Source organism: Schistocerca cancellata, chromosome 9, assembly GCF_023864275.1.
Source record: "Schistocerca cancellata isolate TAMUIC-IGC-003103 chromosome 9, iqSchCanc2.1, whole genome shotgun sequence".
Taxonomy (NCBI): Eukaryota; Metazoa; Arthropoda; class Insecta; order Orthoptera; family Acrididae; genus Schistocerca; species Schistocerca cancellata.
Genome location: NC_064634.1, coordinates 93832230 through 93850205, shown reverse-complemented (window position 1 = coordinate 93850205; position 17976 = coordinate 93832230). Strand labels below are relative to the sequence as shown.

At 42.4% G+C, this 17976-nt stretch overlaps 1 protein-coding gene across 1 annotated transcript in view; it reads right to left on the bottom strand.

Annotated features, from left to right (window-relative positions):
* Positions 1-931: 931 nt before the first annotated feature.
* The window catches only part of LOC126101210 (uncharacterized), a 37653-nt gene continuing 20608 nt past the window's right edge, over positions 932-17976 (bottom strand). The window contains exons 3-4 of the mRNA XM_049911904.1: positions 15593-15694; positions 932-1091 (exon numbers count right to left, since the gene is read on the bottom strand). Of these exons, the coding sequence (XP_049767861.1) occupies positions 996-1091; positions 15593-15694 (198 nt within the window). The 3' untranslated portion in view covers positions 932-995. The remainder of the gene's footprint in view (positions 1092-15592; positions 15695-17976) is intronic.

The following is a 17976-nucleotide window of genomic DNA, read 5'->3' as shown; positions in this document are numbered from 1 at the left end:
GATTTGTCAGTTTGCCAACCAAACTCACAATATTATTATGTAAACTCAGATGACAAGCTAACAAGGCACAGTAATATAAAGAGAGTCCCACTGAAATGAACAACGTAGAAAATTTTAGATAGTAACAACAGCAGACGCGAACAGTTTTTAGACTTAATTTCATTGAAGTAAAGCAGTCATGAATTCGGTGAGTGTTTTGTAGGTCACAGTACTCTCATAGGCAGCGTCATGTTGGAGGTGGTATGCCATTGTCTTCCTCCGGCGTTTGAACAGACGACTTATCTCACCAGCAATATGAGGACCTACAGTTCAACGTGGATTCTGAACAACTGTGCAACTCAGATTCTTTCAGATTAACAAACATTGCCAGAGTTGAAAGATGTGACTGTTAAAATCTTATGACTGATCGGGGATCGAATGGACACCTCTAGATTTGCAGTCTGGCACTTTGCCACCGATACATTGAACCCACCCTTATTGCATTAGAGTAAATATCACCTAAAACGGTTTTACATATTACGAAACGGAATAAAAGTAGCCGCTGAAGACGGTAAGTAGGTACTGACACATGTTTGGGCTTATATACAAAAAAACAGTAGTTTGAATAATATTCGGACCTGAAGTCCAATAACTGGTTGAAAAAATGGCTAATGCTAGAGCAACAAAATAAAATGATTAATATATAATATTTATCTGTCATTACTTGAATACAGTGCTATTTCCAAAGAAAATTAGTCACTTTCATTGTACATTATCACTGTTTGCCCACTTTTACGGCACTGCTGCTGTCATCCGTATGCCGCGTACTTCAAATCAATTTGCTGAGAACTGACGCAAATCCAAAAGCCTCGAGAATCAGGATTGGGAAGAAAGAATACTACATTTTAACTGCTCACTACATTTTATGAAGGTGTTTTTCAAATGAGGTTGATCAAAACTGAGTGTATCAAATTTTATTTGTAGCCATTCGTTAGGTATACATCAAAATTTTAACACTATTGAAGGAGCAGATCACTGCTCAGTAAGGCTCCATGGGCAGCTGACCTAGGCATCACACAGAGGTCACACCAATATAGTACCCCCACCGCCACCTGGAACATAAAGGTGTCAGTTTTAGGCAGCAAAGCACTAAAGCAAACTTTAATCTTTAATTATGTACGTTTTAAATTTTTGTAAGTGTTTCTTATCGCTGTTCACCATAATTTGCCACTCGACATACGGGGAACTGAAATGACTGAACCTGCCAGGAGATATGCAAATGAAACAAAAAATTAAATCCATTACGCTATTCTACATTTTATAACTTTTGGAACGATGTTTTGTGACTCAATAGTGATATTTAAATTGTTCTCCATTCAGATTTCAAATCTTATTTTGATTTTTCTGTATCACGTCACATTTCTGTAAAGATGAGATCTGACGTTTCAGCTGAAATCATATTTTTCTTTCTAACGCAGAATATTTTTGATTGCATTAATAATAAATTACTTATCTTGTAACCTTTTGTAGGATCACCACACACTGCATTAAAATAGACAATGGTACATGTTCACTTAAAAGTCCTAACAATTACTGGAGAAACACATGACATATATGACAATTTAATGTCCCTTAACTGAGTTCATTGCGTTGAGTTCTGTCTAACGTGGCGCGAATCGTCTCTTCGTTGATTATCTTCCTTCATCAACAGCATCCCTCATCAGCATAAAACAGTAGACGGCCATAACGTCTGCATTTTATTTACCCAGGTATCTCTTTTCCGTCTCCTTGAGGCCCTGGTAGGACCGCTCTCCTTCATCTTCATGGTCAACTTTGGCAGGGAAAAAAATGTAGAAAATGAAGCTTCACTCTCACGTGTTCAACAGTGGTAGGTAGAGTTTGAATACGGAAAGATTCACTGTGCGTAACTGAAGGCGAGAGCCCAATACTGCAGCACTTCGATGTAAAACTTTAAAATAAGACAGTCGTGACATTGGCTCCAGCAAACACTTAGTGTGACACATAGCAGTCTAGTGACATGACTCGGCTGATTTCCAGTTTCTTATTTCCCTCCATTTCTGACTTCAGTTCCCCCCACCCTGATGTCTCCCTCTTATCCTTTATTTCGCCCTGTTCTTCCTTTATGGCATTAAAATTTTTACTTTGGTATTCAAAAGTTTTCTTATGCTACCGTTGGCTCCAGCGTTGGAGCATTTAACTTTGCTTACTTCATAACATTCTTTTTATACAGTCATTTACCCTACTTTGGCGTATTCCATCTTTTTAAGTAATGTAGAGTTTTAGTTTTACCTTTATCTTTACCACTGGCTATGCAAAATTCAATCTGTTTATTCTTTATTATATTACTTGTATTTCTTGTTAACCGTTTCCTCTTCTGTTCGTGTGTCTATACACTTCCTCTCTGCTCACGACACCGCCATTCGGCGTTTTCTTAGAACTCACAAGATCCTCTGAGCTTACCTAAGGATCCACTCACTCTGCTGTTTACGTGGACCTGTTCTACTTCTTATTCACATGTCGTATTATATGTTTGTGATCGCCTTTCTATCTTCGCTCCGTTTTCCACTTCAGTTTGGTGAGCATTTATTTTCGTTTTATTATTATTCCTTCTCTTGCGCGATTTTTGTACTGTTTCCGAGCTCGATACTAAATTTAACGTTTTAATATACTTTACTCATCTTGCCGTTCTAGGCTGTCTACCTGGTCCAGACTTGACGATTAAGTATTTCTTTTTAACCTCACGTTATTGAGACTTCTTTGATTTGGCTAATGTGCTTTTCGCTGTTTCAAGGAAAGTACAATAATTTCTCTGGTCGCTCAATCTCGATGATTGTCGGTACCAGATAGGTTCACGTACTTTAATTTAACAAAAACATTTTTGTTACTAGTAGATAATTTGAAGACGCGCCAACCGCTCGAAAAGCGCCATTAGCAATATAGCCTTGCCTTTTGTATTAGAGACTTGTTTTCTTTTTGGGATACTACTTCTACCGGCGCCTAGAGAGTAGGCAGTCGCAAGAACCTGCGTGTCACACAGGTTGCCGCGCACCGCGGCGTACACCATTCTGGGTAGCACATGGCGCGCTCAGGTCATTAGCCAGAATTATGTAGCACCTGTCACTGCTGACTGCTGCTGCGAAATCGCCTACCTTTTGTGAGCGGCTGAAACGCACCAACATCGCAACCTCCTCGTTCTTGCGTTCAGTTCGAACCGTTTGTGGTCGACGTGTACGCACACCTTCCTCCAAAGAGTCTCTCGCTTGCTAAAAAGGTCGCTGATCCCTAAACACAGCACTGCGACTCGATGCTTCGTCACCGTGAACTTGCCGCGCGAATTAAGGGGGGTACGACGTCAAACGGGCTGACTTGGAGCAGGTGAGGTACCACATGACATTTTAATTTCCACTGTCTATAGTTTTACAAATAAATTCATAAAACTTTGTCAGCATGAACAGGAAGGATTCAGGATTCACACTCATTGCAGTGGAAGTTCAAAAATATTACAAATTTTTTTTTACGTAAGAAATTTCATCATGTTTTTCACTTACTATCGGCTGCATTTATTGCTATACGTACACATTTCTTAATACGTAAGAGAGATTATTTGATGAATTTTGCACAGTAAACAAACCATACTTACAGGTGTATAAAACTCTAGAATTTATTTCATTTATAAAAAAATGAATGAGCTGTTACATTTTAAAATTCATGTTTGGAAAAAAACTCAAAATTTATAGTTAATTATCTCAATTTTTACCACAGTTTTTGATAGATTTGGAAAATTTTAAAGTTTTGCATTAAGGAGTTTGTGTTTAATAAGCATACTAAGTTTGAAAGTAATAGGATATCTAATCTGGATGTTAGATGTACCTAAGTACAGAAATTTGCGTTTTTCGGAAAATTTCCGTTAAAGTTTCTGCTTGTATTTCACATTCTGGACTGTCCAGCACCATAAGCAGGTTCTTTTCAATTTTATAAATGAGTTTTTTTTCCTTTTCACTTTCCTATGATACACTCGTCTTGCTTTTATCACCTCCAAAAATGATTCATCTGCTTTCACTACACGCTCTCTGTCCATCGCATACAAAGCTTTGATGCAGTTCATTCCGGGCTTAATTCCATTTTCTCTCGAACAATTTCCTGCTTTGCTCACTATAATTAAAACATGAAACTGCATAATAAACGCCAGTGACAAGTGCATTTTATCCCACAAAAATGGTTTTTGGTAATCTTTCCCATACACTTAGGTTAAAACTTTCATTTGGGTTTTAGGTACCGCCATGAAGATATTTCTTCAATAAGTTTTCTTTTGCAAGGTGCCTGCATATAGGTTTGATGGCTTCTATTACAACCGTTGGTAATGAATTCCTGTGATGATATTCTTCACTTACGTAAGACAGAATAATGCTATGCAAAGAGGTGTGGCACACTAAATACCAAATAACGTGCCTTGTGATCTCTCAATACATTTGTTTTATACATCAAACTGTTCAGGAAGATGTGCGCTACAAAATGTTTGAAAAATTTAATGTTTGTTATATTTTTGATGTCCTACACCTCCTAAAACCTTTCGGTAGCGGTTACTCCTAATTTCTGTCAAAACTTGATGTTTGTCTGTTGTTCCAATTGCGACATACTTCAGTTTGGACGCGTGCAATCGAATCGACGTCATAAAAACGACCGTAGCTGTGCTTACAAGGCATGCACTCAGTTGTCTGTTGCTGAGATGAGAGACTAATTCACAAGGTTTCATCGCACGGCGCTCTAATGCACCACGTCATCTCTATGTGCCCAGTCTTAGAACCTTACAATTGAACTGTATATATCTCCTAAATGCCTGATGGTTAAAGTGTAGCGAAGGAAAGAGGTCCAGTGTGGACTGTAATTAATGCCCGAAAACGAAACTTGATAAATTTTCTAATAAGTTAATGCGGAACCGATTTAAGCACTGTGAATAGCTACACATTATTTAAAACCACCTGTACATCTTCAAATTCATATTCCATACCAATTAGGATCCTCTCAGAATATGATATCAAAATAATTCAACATACGAGAGTCACTCCAAAAGAAATGCACACTATTTTTGTAAAAATACATTGTGAAAGTTTTACAGTGTGTTGATACATCCTTCCCGCTTGTTTTCAAACTTAGTTCAAGCTGTTACCGTGAGTGGCGCCGTCACAGCATGTCTTCAAGATGGCTGCTACACTTGACGTTCGTCAGAAGCAACGTGCTGTCATAGAATTCCTGTGCTGTGAAAACGAGACAGTGGGAAACATCCACAAGGGGTTGAAAAAGGTGTATGGAGATGCTGTCGATCGCAGTACAGTTAGTCGGTGGGCAAGCAGGTTACGTGATGAAAGTGGAGACGGCAATATTGAGGTTTGTCCTCACAGCGGCAGGCCTCGTACTGCACACACTCCAGACAATGTGCAGAGCGTTAACGAATTGGTGACTGCTGACAGACGCATCACAGTGAACGAATTGTCACGCTACGTTGGAATAGGGGAAGGAAGTATTTGCAGAATACTGAAATTGTTGGCGTTAAGAAAGGTTTGTGCCAGGTGGGTTCCCAGGATGTTGACAGTAGCTCACAAAGAAACAAGAAAAACGGTACCCAGCGAACTTTTGGAACAGTACGGGGATGGTGGAGATGAATTTCTTGGAAGAATTGTGACAGGTGATTAAACATGGCTCCATCATTTTTCACCAGAGACGAAGAGGCAATCAATGGAGTGGCATTATGCAAATTCACCCAAGAAAAAAAAATTCAAAACGACACCTTCTGCTGGAAAAGTTATGGCTACGGTGTTTTCCGATTCTGAAAGACTCTTGCTTGTGGACATCATGCCAAGTGGAACCACCATAAGTTCTGATGGATATGTGACAACACTGAAGAAACTTCAAGCTCGACTGAGTCGTGGTCGACCACATCGGCAAAAGCAGGATGTTTTGCTGCTGCACGACAGTGCACTGCCATATGTCAGTCAAAAAACCATGGAAGCAATGACAGAACTCGGATGACCAACACTGAAACACCCGCCTTACAGTCCTGACCCTGGCTTCATGTGACTATCATCTCTTTGGGAAACTGAAAAACTCTCTTCGTGGAACAAGGTTTGAAGATGATGACTCCGTTTTGGACACTGCCAAACAGTGGCTCCAACAGGTTGGTCCAGAATTTTACCGTGCGGGTATTCAGGCACTGGTTCCAAGATGGCGTAGGACAGTTGAGAGGGATGGAAATTATGTGGAGAAATGAAAATATTGTTCCTAAAGGATGTATCTACACACTCTAAAACTTTCAAACATGTAGAATAAAACATTGATTTAAAAAAAATAGTGTGCATTTCTTTTGAAGTGACCCTCGTACAATAACCATTTATTGCCGCTAGCTCGACTTAAATTTTTGTTTAAAGAGTGAACACCCACGGAGGTGAGAAAAAACACAGAAAAAAAGGAAATAGTAACAATCCGCCGAATCTTATTAACATCGATTTGCTGTAGGATTTCGGTAACATGTATTGTGATCTAACAGTATGAGATACATCGAAGAAAACAGTCTGTTGACGTAAACTGCCACGGATTCAGAAAATATCGTTCTTGCGAAACGCAGCTGACTCTCTATTCGGACAACGTAAAGAGTAGTATTAACAGAGCATCTAAAGAAAGCTCATCCCATATTCCTACATTTCCAGAACGTTTTTGACATTTTTCGTCACAAGCGCATTCAAGTTGCATAACTACGGAATATCGTTTTATCCACGGGAAAATATCCACGGTATACTGTTTGAAAGTACACGAAAGGTAGTAACTGATATAGCTCATCAGGTGAAACATAAATTTTTCAGAGGAAAGTATGATTCACCCTTTGCTTTTCTGTACCTATGCAAACGATTTAGAGCCTGTCTTTACAACCCCACTAGATTTATTGCAAATCGTTGCGTCATTTACCGACTATAGACGCCTACACGAGATCAAGCCGTTATAGGTATCCGAATTGGTGGAAGTTGGAAATTCGGCTAGAACAGTAAGACAATGTTAGCTCCTACACATGCATACCAAGAAAATTTCATTTATTTTTTTCCATATAAATAACACTAATTTATATGTTTTCGAATCAGATGAACACATAGGAGCTGTTGTTAGGAAAAATTAAAATTTGTAAGACCATAAACAGTGAAGATTCAAATGGCTCTGAGCACTATGGGACTTAACTTCTGAGGTCATCAGTCCCCTAGAACTTAGAACTACTTAAACCTAACTAACCTAAGGACATCACACAAATCCATGGCCGAAGCAGGATTCGAACCTGCGACCGCAGCGGTCGCGCGGTTCCAGACTGTAGCGCCAGAACCGCTCGGCCACCCCGGCCGGCTTAAACAGTGAAGACCCAAAGAAACTGGTTCACCTGCGTAATATCGTGTAGAGCCCCTTCGAGCACGCTAAAGTGCCGCAACGTAAGGTGGCATGGACTTAGCTAATGGCTGATATAGCGCTAGAGGGAACTGACATCATGAATCCTGTAGGGCTGTCCATAAATCCGTAAGATTACGAGGGAGTGGAGATCACTTCTAAGAAACACGTTGCAGGCATATCAGATATGCTCAATAATGTTCATTTCAGGGGTGTTTGGTGGCCAGCGGAAGTGCTTGAACTCAGAAGAGTGTTCCTGAAGCCACTCTGTAATAATTCTGGACGTGTGGAGTGTCGCATTGTCCTGTTGGAATTGCCCAAGTCCATCGGAATGCACAGTGGATATGAATGGATGTAGGTGATTAAACAGGATGCTTACGTACATGTCACCTGTCAGAGTCATATCTAGACGTATCAGGGGTTCCATATCACTCCAACTGCACACGCCCCACACCATTAAAGAGCCTCCATCAGCTTGAACAGTCCCCTGCTGGCATGCAGGGCCAATGGATTCATGAGACTGTCTCCATACCTGTACACGTGCATCCGCTCGATACAACAGGCAACATGTTTCTAGACATCAACAGTCGAATTTCGGTGTTGACGGGCACAGGCGAGACGTAAAGCTTTGTATCGTGCGGTCATCAAGGGTATACGAGAGGACCTTCGGCTCCGAAAGCCCACATCGATGATGTTTCGTTGAATGTTTCGCACGCTGACATTTGTTGATGACCCAGCATTGAAATCTGCAGCGTTTAGCGGAAGGGTTGCACTTCTGTCACGTTCAACGATTCTCTTCAGTCGTCCTTGTAGTATCTTTTTCCGGCCGCAGCGATGTCAGAGGTTTGATGTTTCAACGAATTCCTGATATTCACGGTAAGGTCGTATAATGGTCGTACGGGAAAATCCCCACTTCATCGCTACCTCGGAGATGCTGTGTCCCACGCTTCGTGCGCCGACTGTAACACCACGTTTAAACTCACTTAAATCTTGATAACCTGACATTGTAGCAGCAGTAACCGATCTAACAACTGCGACAGACGCTTTTTGTCTCGTACAGGTGTTGGCGACCGCGGCGCCGTATTCTGCCTATTTACGAATCTCTATATTTGAAATACTCATGCCTATACCTGTTTCTTCAGCACATCTACATCTACTACATTTACATTTATACTCCGCAAGCCACCCAACGGTGTGTGGCGGAGGGCACTTTACGTGCCACTGTCATTATCTCCCTTTCCTGTTCCAGTCGCGTATGGTTCGCGGGAAGAACGACTGTCTGAAAGCCTCTGTGCGCGCTCTAATCTCTCTAATTTTACATTCGTGATCTCCTCGGGAGGTATAAGTAGGGGGAAGCAATATATTCGATACCTCATCCAGAAACGCACCCTCTCGAAACCTGGCGAGCAAGCTACACCGCGATGCAGAGCGCCTCTCTTGCAGAGTCTGCCACTTGAGTTTGTTAAACATCTCCGTAACGCTATCACGGTTACCAAATAACCCTGTGACGAAACGCGCCGCTCTTCTTTGGATCTTCTCTATCTCCTCCGTCAACCCGATCTGGTACGGATCCCACACTGATGAGCAATACTCAAGTATAGGTCGAACGAGTGTTTTGTAAGCCACCTCCTTTGTTGATGGACTACATTTTCTAAGGACTCTCCCAATGAATCTCAACCTGGTACCCGCCTTACCAACAATTAATTTTATATGATCATTCCACTTCAAATCGTTCCGCACGCATACTCCCAGATATTTTACAGAAGTAACTGCTACCAGTGTTTGTTCCGCTATCATATAATCATACAATAAAGGATCCTTCTTTCTATGTATTCGCAATACATTACATTTGTCTATGTTAAGGGTCAGTTGCCACTCCCTGCACCAAGTGCCTATCCGCTGCAGATCTTCCTGCATTTCGCTACAATTTTCTAATGCTGCAACTTCTCTGTATACTACAGCATCATCCGCGAAAAGCCGCATGGAACTTCCGACACTATCTACTAGGTCATTTATATATATTGTGAAAAGCAATGGTCCCATAACACTCCCCTGTGGCACGCCAGAGGTTACTTTAACGTCTGTAGATGTCTCTCCATTGAGAACAACATGCTGTGTTCTGTTTGCTAAAAACTCTTCAATCCAGCCACACAGCTGGTCTGATATTCCGTAGGCTCTTACTTTGTTTATCAGACGACAGTGCGGAACTGTATCGAACGCCTTCCGGAAGTCAAGGAAAATGGCATCTACCTGGGAGCCTGTATCTAATATTTTCTGGGTTTCATGAACAAATAATGCGAGTTGGGTTTCACACGATCGCTGTTTCCGGAATCCATGTTGATTGCTACATAGTAGATTCTGAGTTTCCAAAAACGACATGATACTCGAGCAAAAGACATGTTCTAAAATTCTACAACAGATCGACGTCAGAGAGATAGGTCTATAGTTTTGCGCATCTGCTCGACGACCCTTCTTGAAGACTGGGACTACCTGTGCTCTTTTCCAATCATTTGGAACCTTCTGTTCCTCTAGAGACTTGCGGTACACGGCTGTTAGAAGGGGGGCAAGTTCTTTCGCGTACTCTGTGTAGAATCGAATTGGTATCCCGTCAGGTCCAGTGGACTTGACTCTGTTGAGTGATTCCAGTTGCTTTTCTATTCCTTGGACACTTATTTCAATGTCAGCCATTTTTTCGTTGGTGCGAGGATTTAGAGAAGGAACTGCAGTGCGGTCTTCCTCTGTGAAACAGCTTTGGAAAAAGGTGTTTAGTATTTCAGCTTTACGCTTGTCATCCTCTGTTTCAATGCCATCATCATCCCGGAGTGTCTGGACATGATGTTTCGAGCCACTTACTGATTTAACGTAAGACCAGAACTTCCTAGGATTTTCTGTCAAGTCGGTACCTAGTATTTTACTTTCGAATTCACTGAACGCTTCACGCATAGCCCTCCTTGCGCTAACTTTGACATCGTTTAGCTTCTGTTTGTCTGAGAGGTTTTGGCTGCGTTTAAACTTGGAGTGAAGCTCTCTTTGCTTTCGCAGTAGTTTCCTAACTTTGTTGTTGTACCACGGTGGGTTTTTCCCGTCCCTCACAGTTTTGCTCGGCACGTACCTGTCTAAAACGCATTTAACGATTGCCTTGAACTTTTTCCATAAACACTCAACATTGTCAGTGTCGGAACAGAAATTTTCGTTTTGATCTGTTAGGTAGTCTGAAATCTGCCTTCTATTACTCTTGCTAAACAGATAAACCTTCCTCCCTTTTTTTATATTCCTATTAACTTCCATATTCAGGGATGCTGCAACGGCCTTATGATCACTGATTCCCTGTTCTGCACTTACAGAGTCGAAAAGTTCGGGTCTGTTTGTTATCAGTAGGTCCAAGATGTTATCTCCACGAGTCGGTTCTCTGTTTAATTGCTCGAGGTAATTTTCGGATAGTGCACTCAGTATAATGTCACTCGATGCTCTGTCCCTACCACCCGTCCTAAACATCTGAGTGTCCCAGTCTATATCTGGTAAATTGAAATCTCCACCTAAGACCATAACATGCTGAGAAAATTTATGTGAAATGTATTCCAAATTTTCTCTCAGTTGTTCTGCCACTAATGCTGCTGAGTCGGGGGGTCGGTAAAAGGAGCCAATTGTGCTTCAGTTGTGAAAACGTTGTAAAGAAGACGACGGCTTTTGTCGGCACTACACTTATAAGACACGGAGAATCCAGTAAGGAAACTGCTTATACCTCTCTAACCCATCCTCTTCGAGAATAGTGTTGGCAGTATGAGAATCCTTACCAGACAGGACTGACTGAACACACTTAAAGGTTCAAAGAAGAGTAGGTGGTTGCGCTTCATTCATTAGTAGGGAAGACTGTAACGGATATGAGCATAGAGTAGGGATGGCAGTAATTAAAACACAATAACTTTCCATTTCGGTCGAATCTCTTGTCTAACTTCACCAAAATCCTCGCCCACCGAATTCCAAAATTTATTGTAGCCTTCCATATACGCCTCACCATAGTTGCAACTCAAGATTTCGCTTATGTAGCATCTTTTCATCTGTTGGACAAAAACGTTCCCAAATTCGTTCTCTGTTGCTTCTGGTTGTCTCCGGAACGAGGTATCCTGCACTCCGCGCACAATTAAAGGGTCTTTAGCATTCGTTTCTCTATAATGCTCCTCTTTCTCGTAGTTAGGTACAAGTTCCTGGGACCATTTGAACGAAATGATGTGGAACGAGTCAGTTTAAAGGTTATCTATACATGACTAGCGTTAACATTAACGAAAGCAGGGTTTTTTCCGGCTGCCAGTTTTTAAGTAGAATTTCGTCAATGGAATAGAAGAAGCTTACCAAGCGAAATGTTTTAAATTAGATTAAATTTTGCTTCTCTACCTGTCAGACATTTTGTGTTATTGGGGAAATGATCAAAACATTTTATTGCCACACATTGAACACCTCTCTGAGCCACTGACATATTTAACAATGGGTAATAAATGTCATTTTTCCCTCTAGTACTGGAGGTATGTATATCACTGTTCTTCTCAAATTGTGATGAGTTGTGGACGAACTTCATTTGCCAAAATGTGTATTGTGACGGCGCAGTTGAAATGCCTAATTCTTTGAAGAGGTACCTACATGACGTCCGTGGGAGAGCACCACATATTATTCTTATCGCTTGCTTTTGTGCAATCAATACTTCCTTTCTCAGTGATGAGTTACCCCATAAAGTTATTCCGTACGATATTATTGAGTGGAAATGTCAATTAGGATTCAAACCAGTTGCGTGTAAAGCCATAAGTTACACAAAACTTGAGTTTTTCTATGAGAGTATCCTGATATACACAGATGAAGGCCTTGGAGAAATCTTAAAAAATACAAAGAGGCGATACATTATTATTTAAGGCTTGTACTGTTTGATGAGTGAATGCATAAATAGCATTCTCAGTCGAGTAGTCCTTTTGGAATCCAAACTGTAATATGCTAAGTAAACTGCTTCCATTTCAGTGTGTACCTACACTTGAGCACTCTTTCCCTCACGTCCATTGCTGCTAGTTTCCTGATTGTTATCTGACTTTCTTATCCTACTTTCCACGAACTAATATAAATTCTACCTATTTTCAGTAAAGCTACTACTACTTATGTGGAAGGCTCCAATAAATTTTTGCGTTTGTGGAGAAAGTTATTGATGAAGTTTGAGAAAAGAGGTGGTGGAAATGAAAATTTACACTCTTTTAATTATTACCATCCAACTCTCTTATCATACCCGTTACACAATCTCCCATACTTCACGATGAAACATAACCATCTACATTTCTTTCAATTTTTTTGATGTGTTCTGTATATCATACCTATATTATTCTTACTTCTAAGTACTGTATAACATTCATTTTAAGTCTTTCCATAACATCTGTGTCGTTATATGAATGTAATATAAAACATGTAGAATGCCTGGATAGACATAAGAGAGGCCCCGGTAGCCCTAATATTGTCAGTATACATAAAATAAATACATAGGGTGACAAAAATATTGCAATAGTATCAGAGATATTTGAGTCTCCATGGAAAGAATTACGGGTTAATTTTTTCCACATGCTATTGTAGAGTGCAGCAATAGAGATATATACGTGAGATGTAAATGAGGCCTTCCAACCTCTACCACAACGTTAAGTGTGAGCTGCAGAATAATAATATACATGGTGTTCGACTATGACAAGTAAAATCGAAAGTGCCGAGCAGAGGATAATGTAAAGTAAACCAAAGCTCTGCATTATGCCCCAGCCGACCCAGTCGGAACTGACTGACCACCATGTCACACTGTGTAAATGGCATTATCAGGACGTGGTATGAAGATGCATGGGATCAGCACATCACTCTCCCCATCGTTGTCGGCCTTCCTGACCTTGGAACCAAAATACTTCTCAATCAAGTAGTTAATCAACTGTCATCATGAGGCTGAGTGCACCTTGTTCGAGTGTTCCCACCAAGGAAAAATCCCTGGCGGTGCAGGCAATCAAAGCCAGGTCCTCCGTACAGAGGTCAATTAAACAAGTTAATAATCCCAGTAAACACTTATTACAATTGAAACCTCATAACACAGTCCCTGAGGATCACAACTGCGGGTATGCAATTGAGCACAAACACGTTATAGCATCTGTTCCACTTGCAGGCTTCAGCAGATCTCCTCATCAATGCTTCTACACCTTTCAAAATCGCAGACGTTGTTCTGAGTACGCTGACAACCATCCACAATGTGTTCCCAGAGTTCATCTACATTTTGTACAGAGCTCGTATTGATCAAAGCGTTTAAAATCGCCGCAGAAAAAAAAATCCATCGACTTCAAGTGGTGCGACCTGGGAGGCCATGGAATTTGCCCGCCAGGACCGATATACCGGTTGTCGAATGCTTACCAATACTTAGGAAACGGGAATGATGATACGAGGTGCATTCAAGTTCTAAGGCCTCCGATTTTTTTTTCTCCGGACAGGAAAGAGATAGAAACATGCGCATTGTTTTAAAATGAGTCCGCGTTCATTGTCAATACGTCCCAGAGATGGCAGCACCGTACGGCAGATGGAATTTTACCGCCAGCGGAGAGAATGAGAACTGTTTTAAATACTTAAAATGGCGACGTTTTCCTTACTTGAACAGCGTGCAATCATTCGTTTTCTGAATTTGCATGGTGTGAAACCAATTGAAATTCATCGACAGTTGAAGGAGACATGTGGTGATGGAGTTACGGATGTGTCGAAAGTGCGTTCGTGGGTGCGACAGTTTAATGAAGGCAGAACATCGTGGGACAACAAACCGAAACAACCTCGGGCTCGCCCAAGCCGGTCTGACGACATGATCGAGAAAGTGGAGAGAATTGTTTTGGGGGATCGCCGAATGACTGTTGAACAGATCGCCTCCAGAGTTGGCATTTCTGTGTGTTCTGTGCACACAATCCTGCATGACGACCTGAAAATGCGAAAAGTGTCATCCAGGTGGGTGCCACGAATGCTGACGGACGACCACACTGCTGCCCGTGTGACATGTTGCCAAGCAATGTTGACGCGCCACGAGAGCATGATTGGGACTTTCTTTTCGTCGGTTGTGACAGTGTATGAGACGTGGATGCCATTTTTCAATCCAGAAACAAAGCGCCAGTCAGCTCAATGGAAGCACACAGATTCACCGCCACCAAAAAAGTTTCGGGTAACCGCCAGTGCTAAAAAATGATGGTGTCCATGTTCTGGGACAGCGAGGGCGTAGTCCTTACCCATTGCGTTCCAAAGGGCACTACGGTAACAGGTGCATACTACGAAAATGTTTTGAAGAACAAATTCCTTCCTGCACTGCAACAAAAACGTCCGGGAAGGGCTGCGCATGTGCTGTTTCACCAAGACAACGCACCCGCACATCGAGCTAACGTTACGCAACAGTTTCTTCGTGATAACAACTTTGAAGTGATTCCTCATGCTCCCTACTCACCTGACCTGGCTCCTAGTGACTTTTGGCTTTTCCCAACAATGAAAGACACTCTCCGTGGACGCACATTCACCAGCCGTGCTGCTATTGCCTCAGCGATTTTCCAGTGGTCAAAACAGACTCCTAAAGAAGCCTTCGTCGCTGCCATGGAATCATGGCGTCAGCGTTGTGAAAAATGTGTACGTCTGCAGGGCGATTACGTCGAGAAGTAACGCCAGTTTCATCGATTTCGGGTGAGTAGTTAATTAGAAAAAAAATCGGAGGCCTTAGAACTTGAATGCACCTCGTACAATCCAACGATAGGAGTTTATAAACAAGTAATTTAAGCCTCACATGCAGTGTTTCGAAATAAACATAACCTTACACGTTAACAGTATTGTAACATTGGCGCCACTGCACTTCTGCAAACGTCGTGTCGGGAAAAACCCGTTGGTTTCCGGACCTTTGTTTACTAGCATTATTTTCTGCATTCATCGTCCTCTGCTCGCCCCTGTAGTTTGCATTAATAATACTGTAACAGTTTGTGCATGTAAAAGTTGCTTCCCTGATCATGACACATCGTAAATGCAACATCAAAAACAACAATCATTAGTTGTAATACTGAGAATAGGGTGAAGACGTTTGTACAGAATCTTGAAGCAGGCATGAAGCGCTCGGTGACGAGGCGTGTGCGGAACGTCCACCAACGGCGTGCTGGGTACTCACCCCTGGAGGGAGGACAGTAGCGGAGCGTGCACGTCCAGGCCCCGCCGCTGGAACACCTGCACCAGTTGCAGCCGTCGTATTTCCGGGTGCCAGGCGTGCAGGCTGCAACACGACAGACTGCGTCATCACGCTGTACCGACACTCGTCACCTCACGTACTGCAGCTCATGCATGGGTCAAATACACTACTGGCCATTAAAATTGCTACACCATGAAGATGACGTGCTACAGACGCGACATTTAACCGACAGGAAGAAGATGCTGTGATATGCAAATGATTAGCTTTTCAGAGCATTCGCACAAGGTTGGCGCCGGCGGCGTCACCTACAACGTGCTGACATGAGGAAAGTTTCCAATCGATTTCTCATACAAAAACAGCATTTGACCGGCGTTGCCTGGTGAAACGTAGTTGTGATGCCTCGTGTAAGGAGGAGAAATGCGTACCATCATGTTTCCGACTTTGATAAAGTTCGGATTGTAGCCTATATCGACTGCGGTTTATCGTATCGCGACATTGCTGCTCGCGTTGGTCGAGATCCAATGATTCTTAGCAGTATATGGAATCGGTGGGTTCAGGAGGGTAATACGGAACGCCATGCTAGATCCCAACGGCCTTGTATCACTAGCAGTCGAGATGACAGGCATCTCATCCGCGTGGCTGTAACGGATCGTGCAGCCACATCTCGATCCCTGAGTCAACAGATGGGGACATTTGCAAGACAACAACCATCTGCACGAACAGTTCGACGACGTTTGCAGTGCAATGGACTATCAGCTCGGAGACCATGGCTGCGGTTACCCTTGATGCTGCATAACAGGGGCTCCTGCGATGGTGTACTCAACGACGAACCTGGGTGCACGAATGGCAAAACGTCATTTTTTCGCATGAATCCAGGTTCTGTTTACAGCATCATGATGGTCGCAACCGTGTTTGGCGACATCACGGTGAACGCACATTGGAAGCGTGGATTCATCAACGCCATACTGGCGTGATGGTATGGGGTGCCATTGGTCACCTCTTTATCGCATTCACGGCACTTTGAGCAGTGGACGTTACATTTCAGATGTGTTACGACCCGTGGTTCTACCCTTCATTCAATCCCTGCGAAACCCTACATTTCAGCAGGATAATCCACGACCGCGTATTGCAGGTCTTCTACGGGCCTTTCTGGGTACAGAAAATGTTCGACTGCTGCCGTGGCCAGCACATTCTCCAGATCTCTCACCAATTGAAAACGTCTGGTCAATGGTGGCCGAGCAACTGGCTCGTCAGAATATGCCAGTCACTACTCTTGATTAACCGTGGTGTCGTGTTGAAGCTGCATGGGCAGCTGTACCTGTACACGCCATTCAAGCTCTGTTTGACTCAATGCCCAGGCGTATCAAGGCCGTTATTACGGCCAGAGGTGGTTGTTCTGGGTACTGATTTCTCAGAATCTATGCACCCAAATTGCGTGAAAATGTAATCACTTGTCAGTTCTAGTATAATATATTTGTCCAATGAATACCCGTTTATCATCTGCATTTCTTCTTGGTGTAGCAATTTTAATGGTCAGTAGTGTACTATGTATGCCACAATGTTGATGGACCTATTCCCACTTTTCTTTCGTTTCCGTTGGCTAACCTGAGGCCATTTGCAGAAACTTCGCACTAACTACACAGTCACACGAGCTGTTTTATTTTCGCAAACTGATTTCTATACCAAACATAGGAATATTTTAATCAGACGATGGAATAAGTTAGCTTTAGTATTCGATACATCACTGGGAACCACTAGTAGGTGATTCCATGAAGTTTCGGAATTGCATCCGGATAACGTCGACTTCTTGCCATGATATTTCTGCTGACAACTAATCAGCCATCTTCAGGCCAGTGTTTTGCATTGGAGACTGCTAGTTCACATTGCTACCTTTATACCAAAAATTGGCACGAACACGCAAGCGCAAAACCAGCCGCTACATAAGCAACGCGTCCTCTTCGAATACTGCTCCATCTATGGCGTGCAGGTGCATGCGTAATGTGGTACTCTGAATGCGCACTTGCCATGTTGAGATTCAGAAGTCAAAATAATAAAGTTAAATGTCGCTTGATGTGTCATTGATAATAAAATGTTTCCTTTCTCAAGAAATTAAAGAAATCACAGGGTACCATTTCGCGATTAATTCGACCTTCTGCAAGACGTATTTCCACCAATTTCTCAATAATTGAATCCCAGAAGGATCTGGCCGAGGTCAAGATCTCCACGGCAGAGTAATCCATGGAACGTCCTGTGGAGGTGCAATGCTCGCATATGCCTGACTTGGCTTGCCAAAGGCAAGTGTGACGATCAGACGATCTTTCACGCACTGTACTCTTTGTCTGACCAATGTAGGGTTTGCCATACTG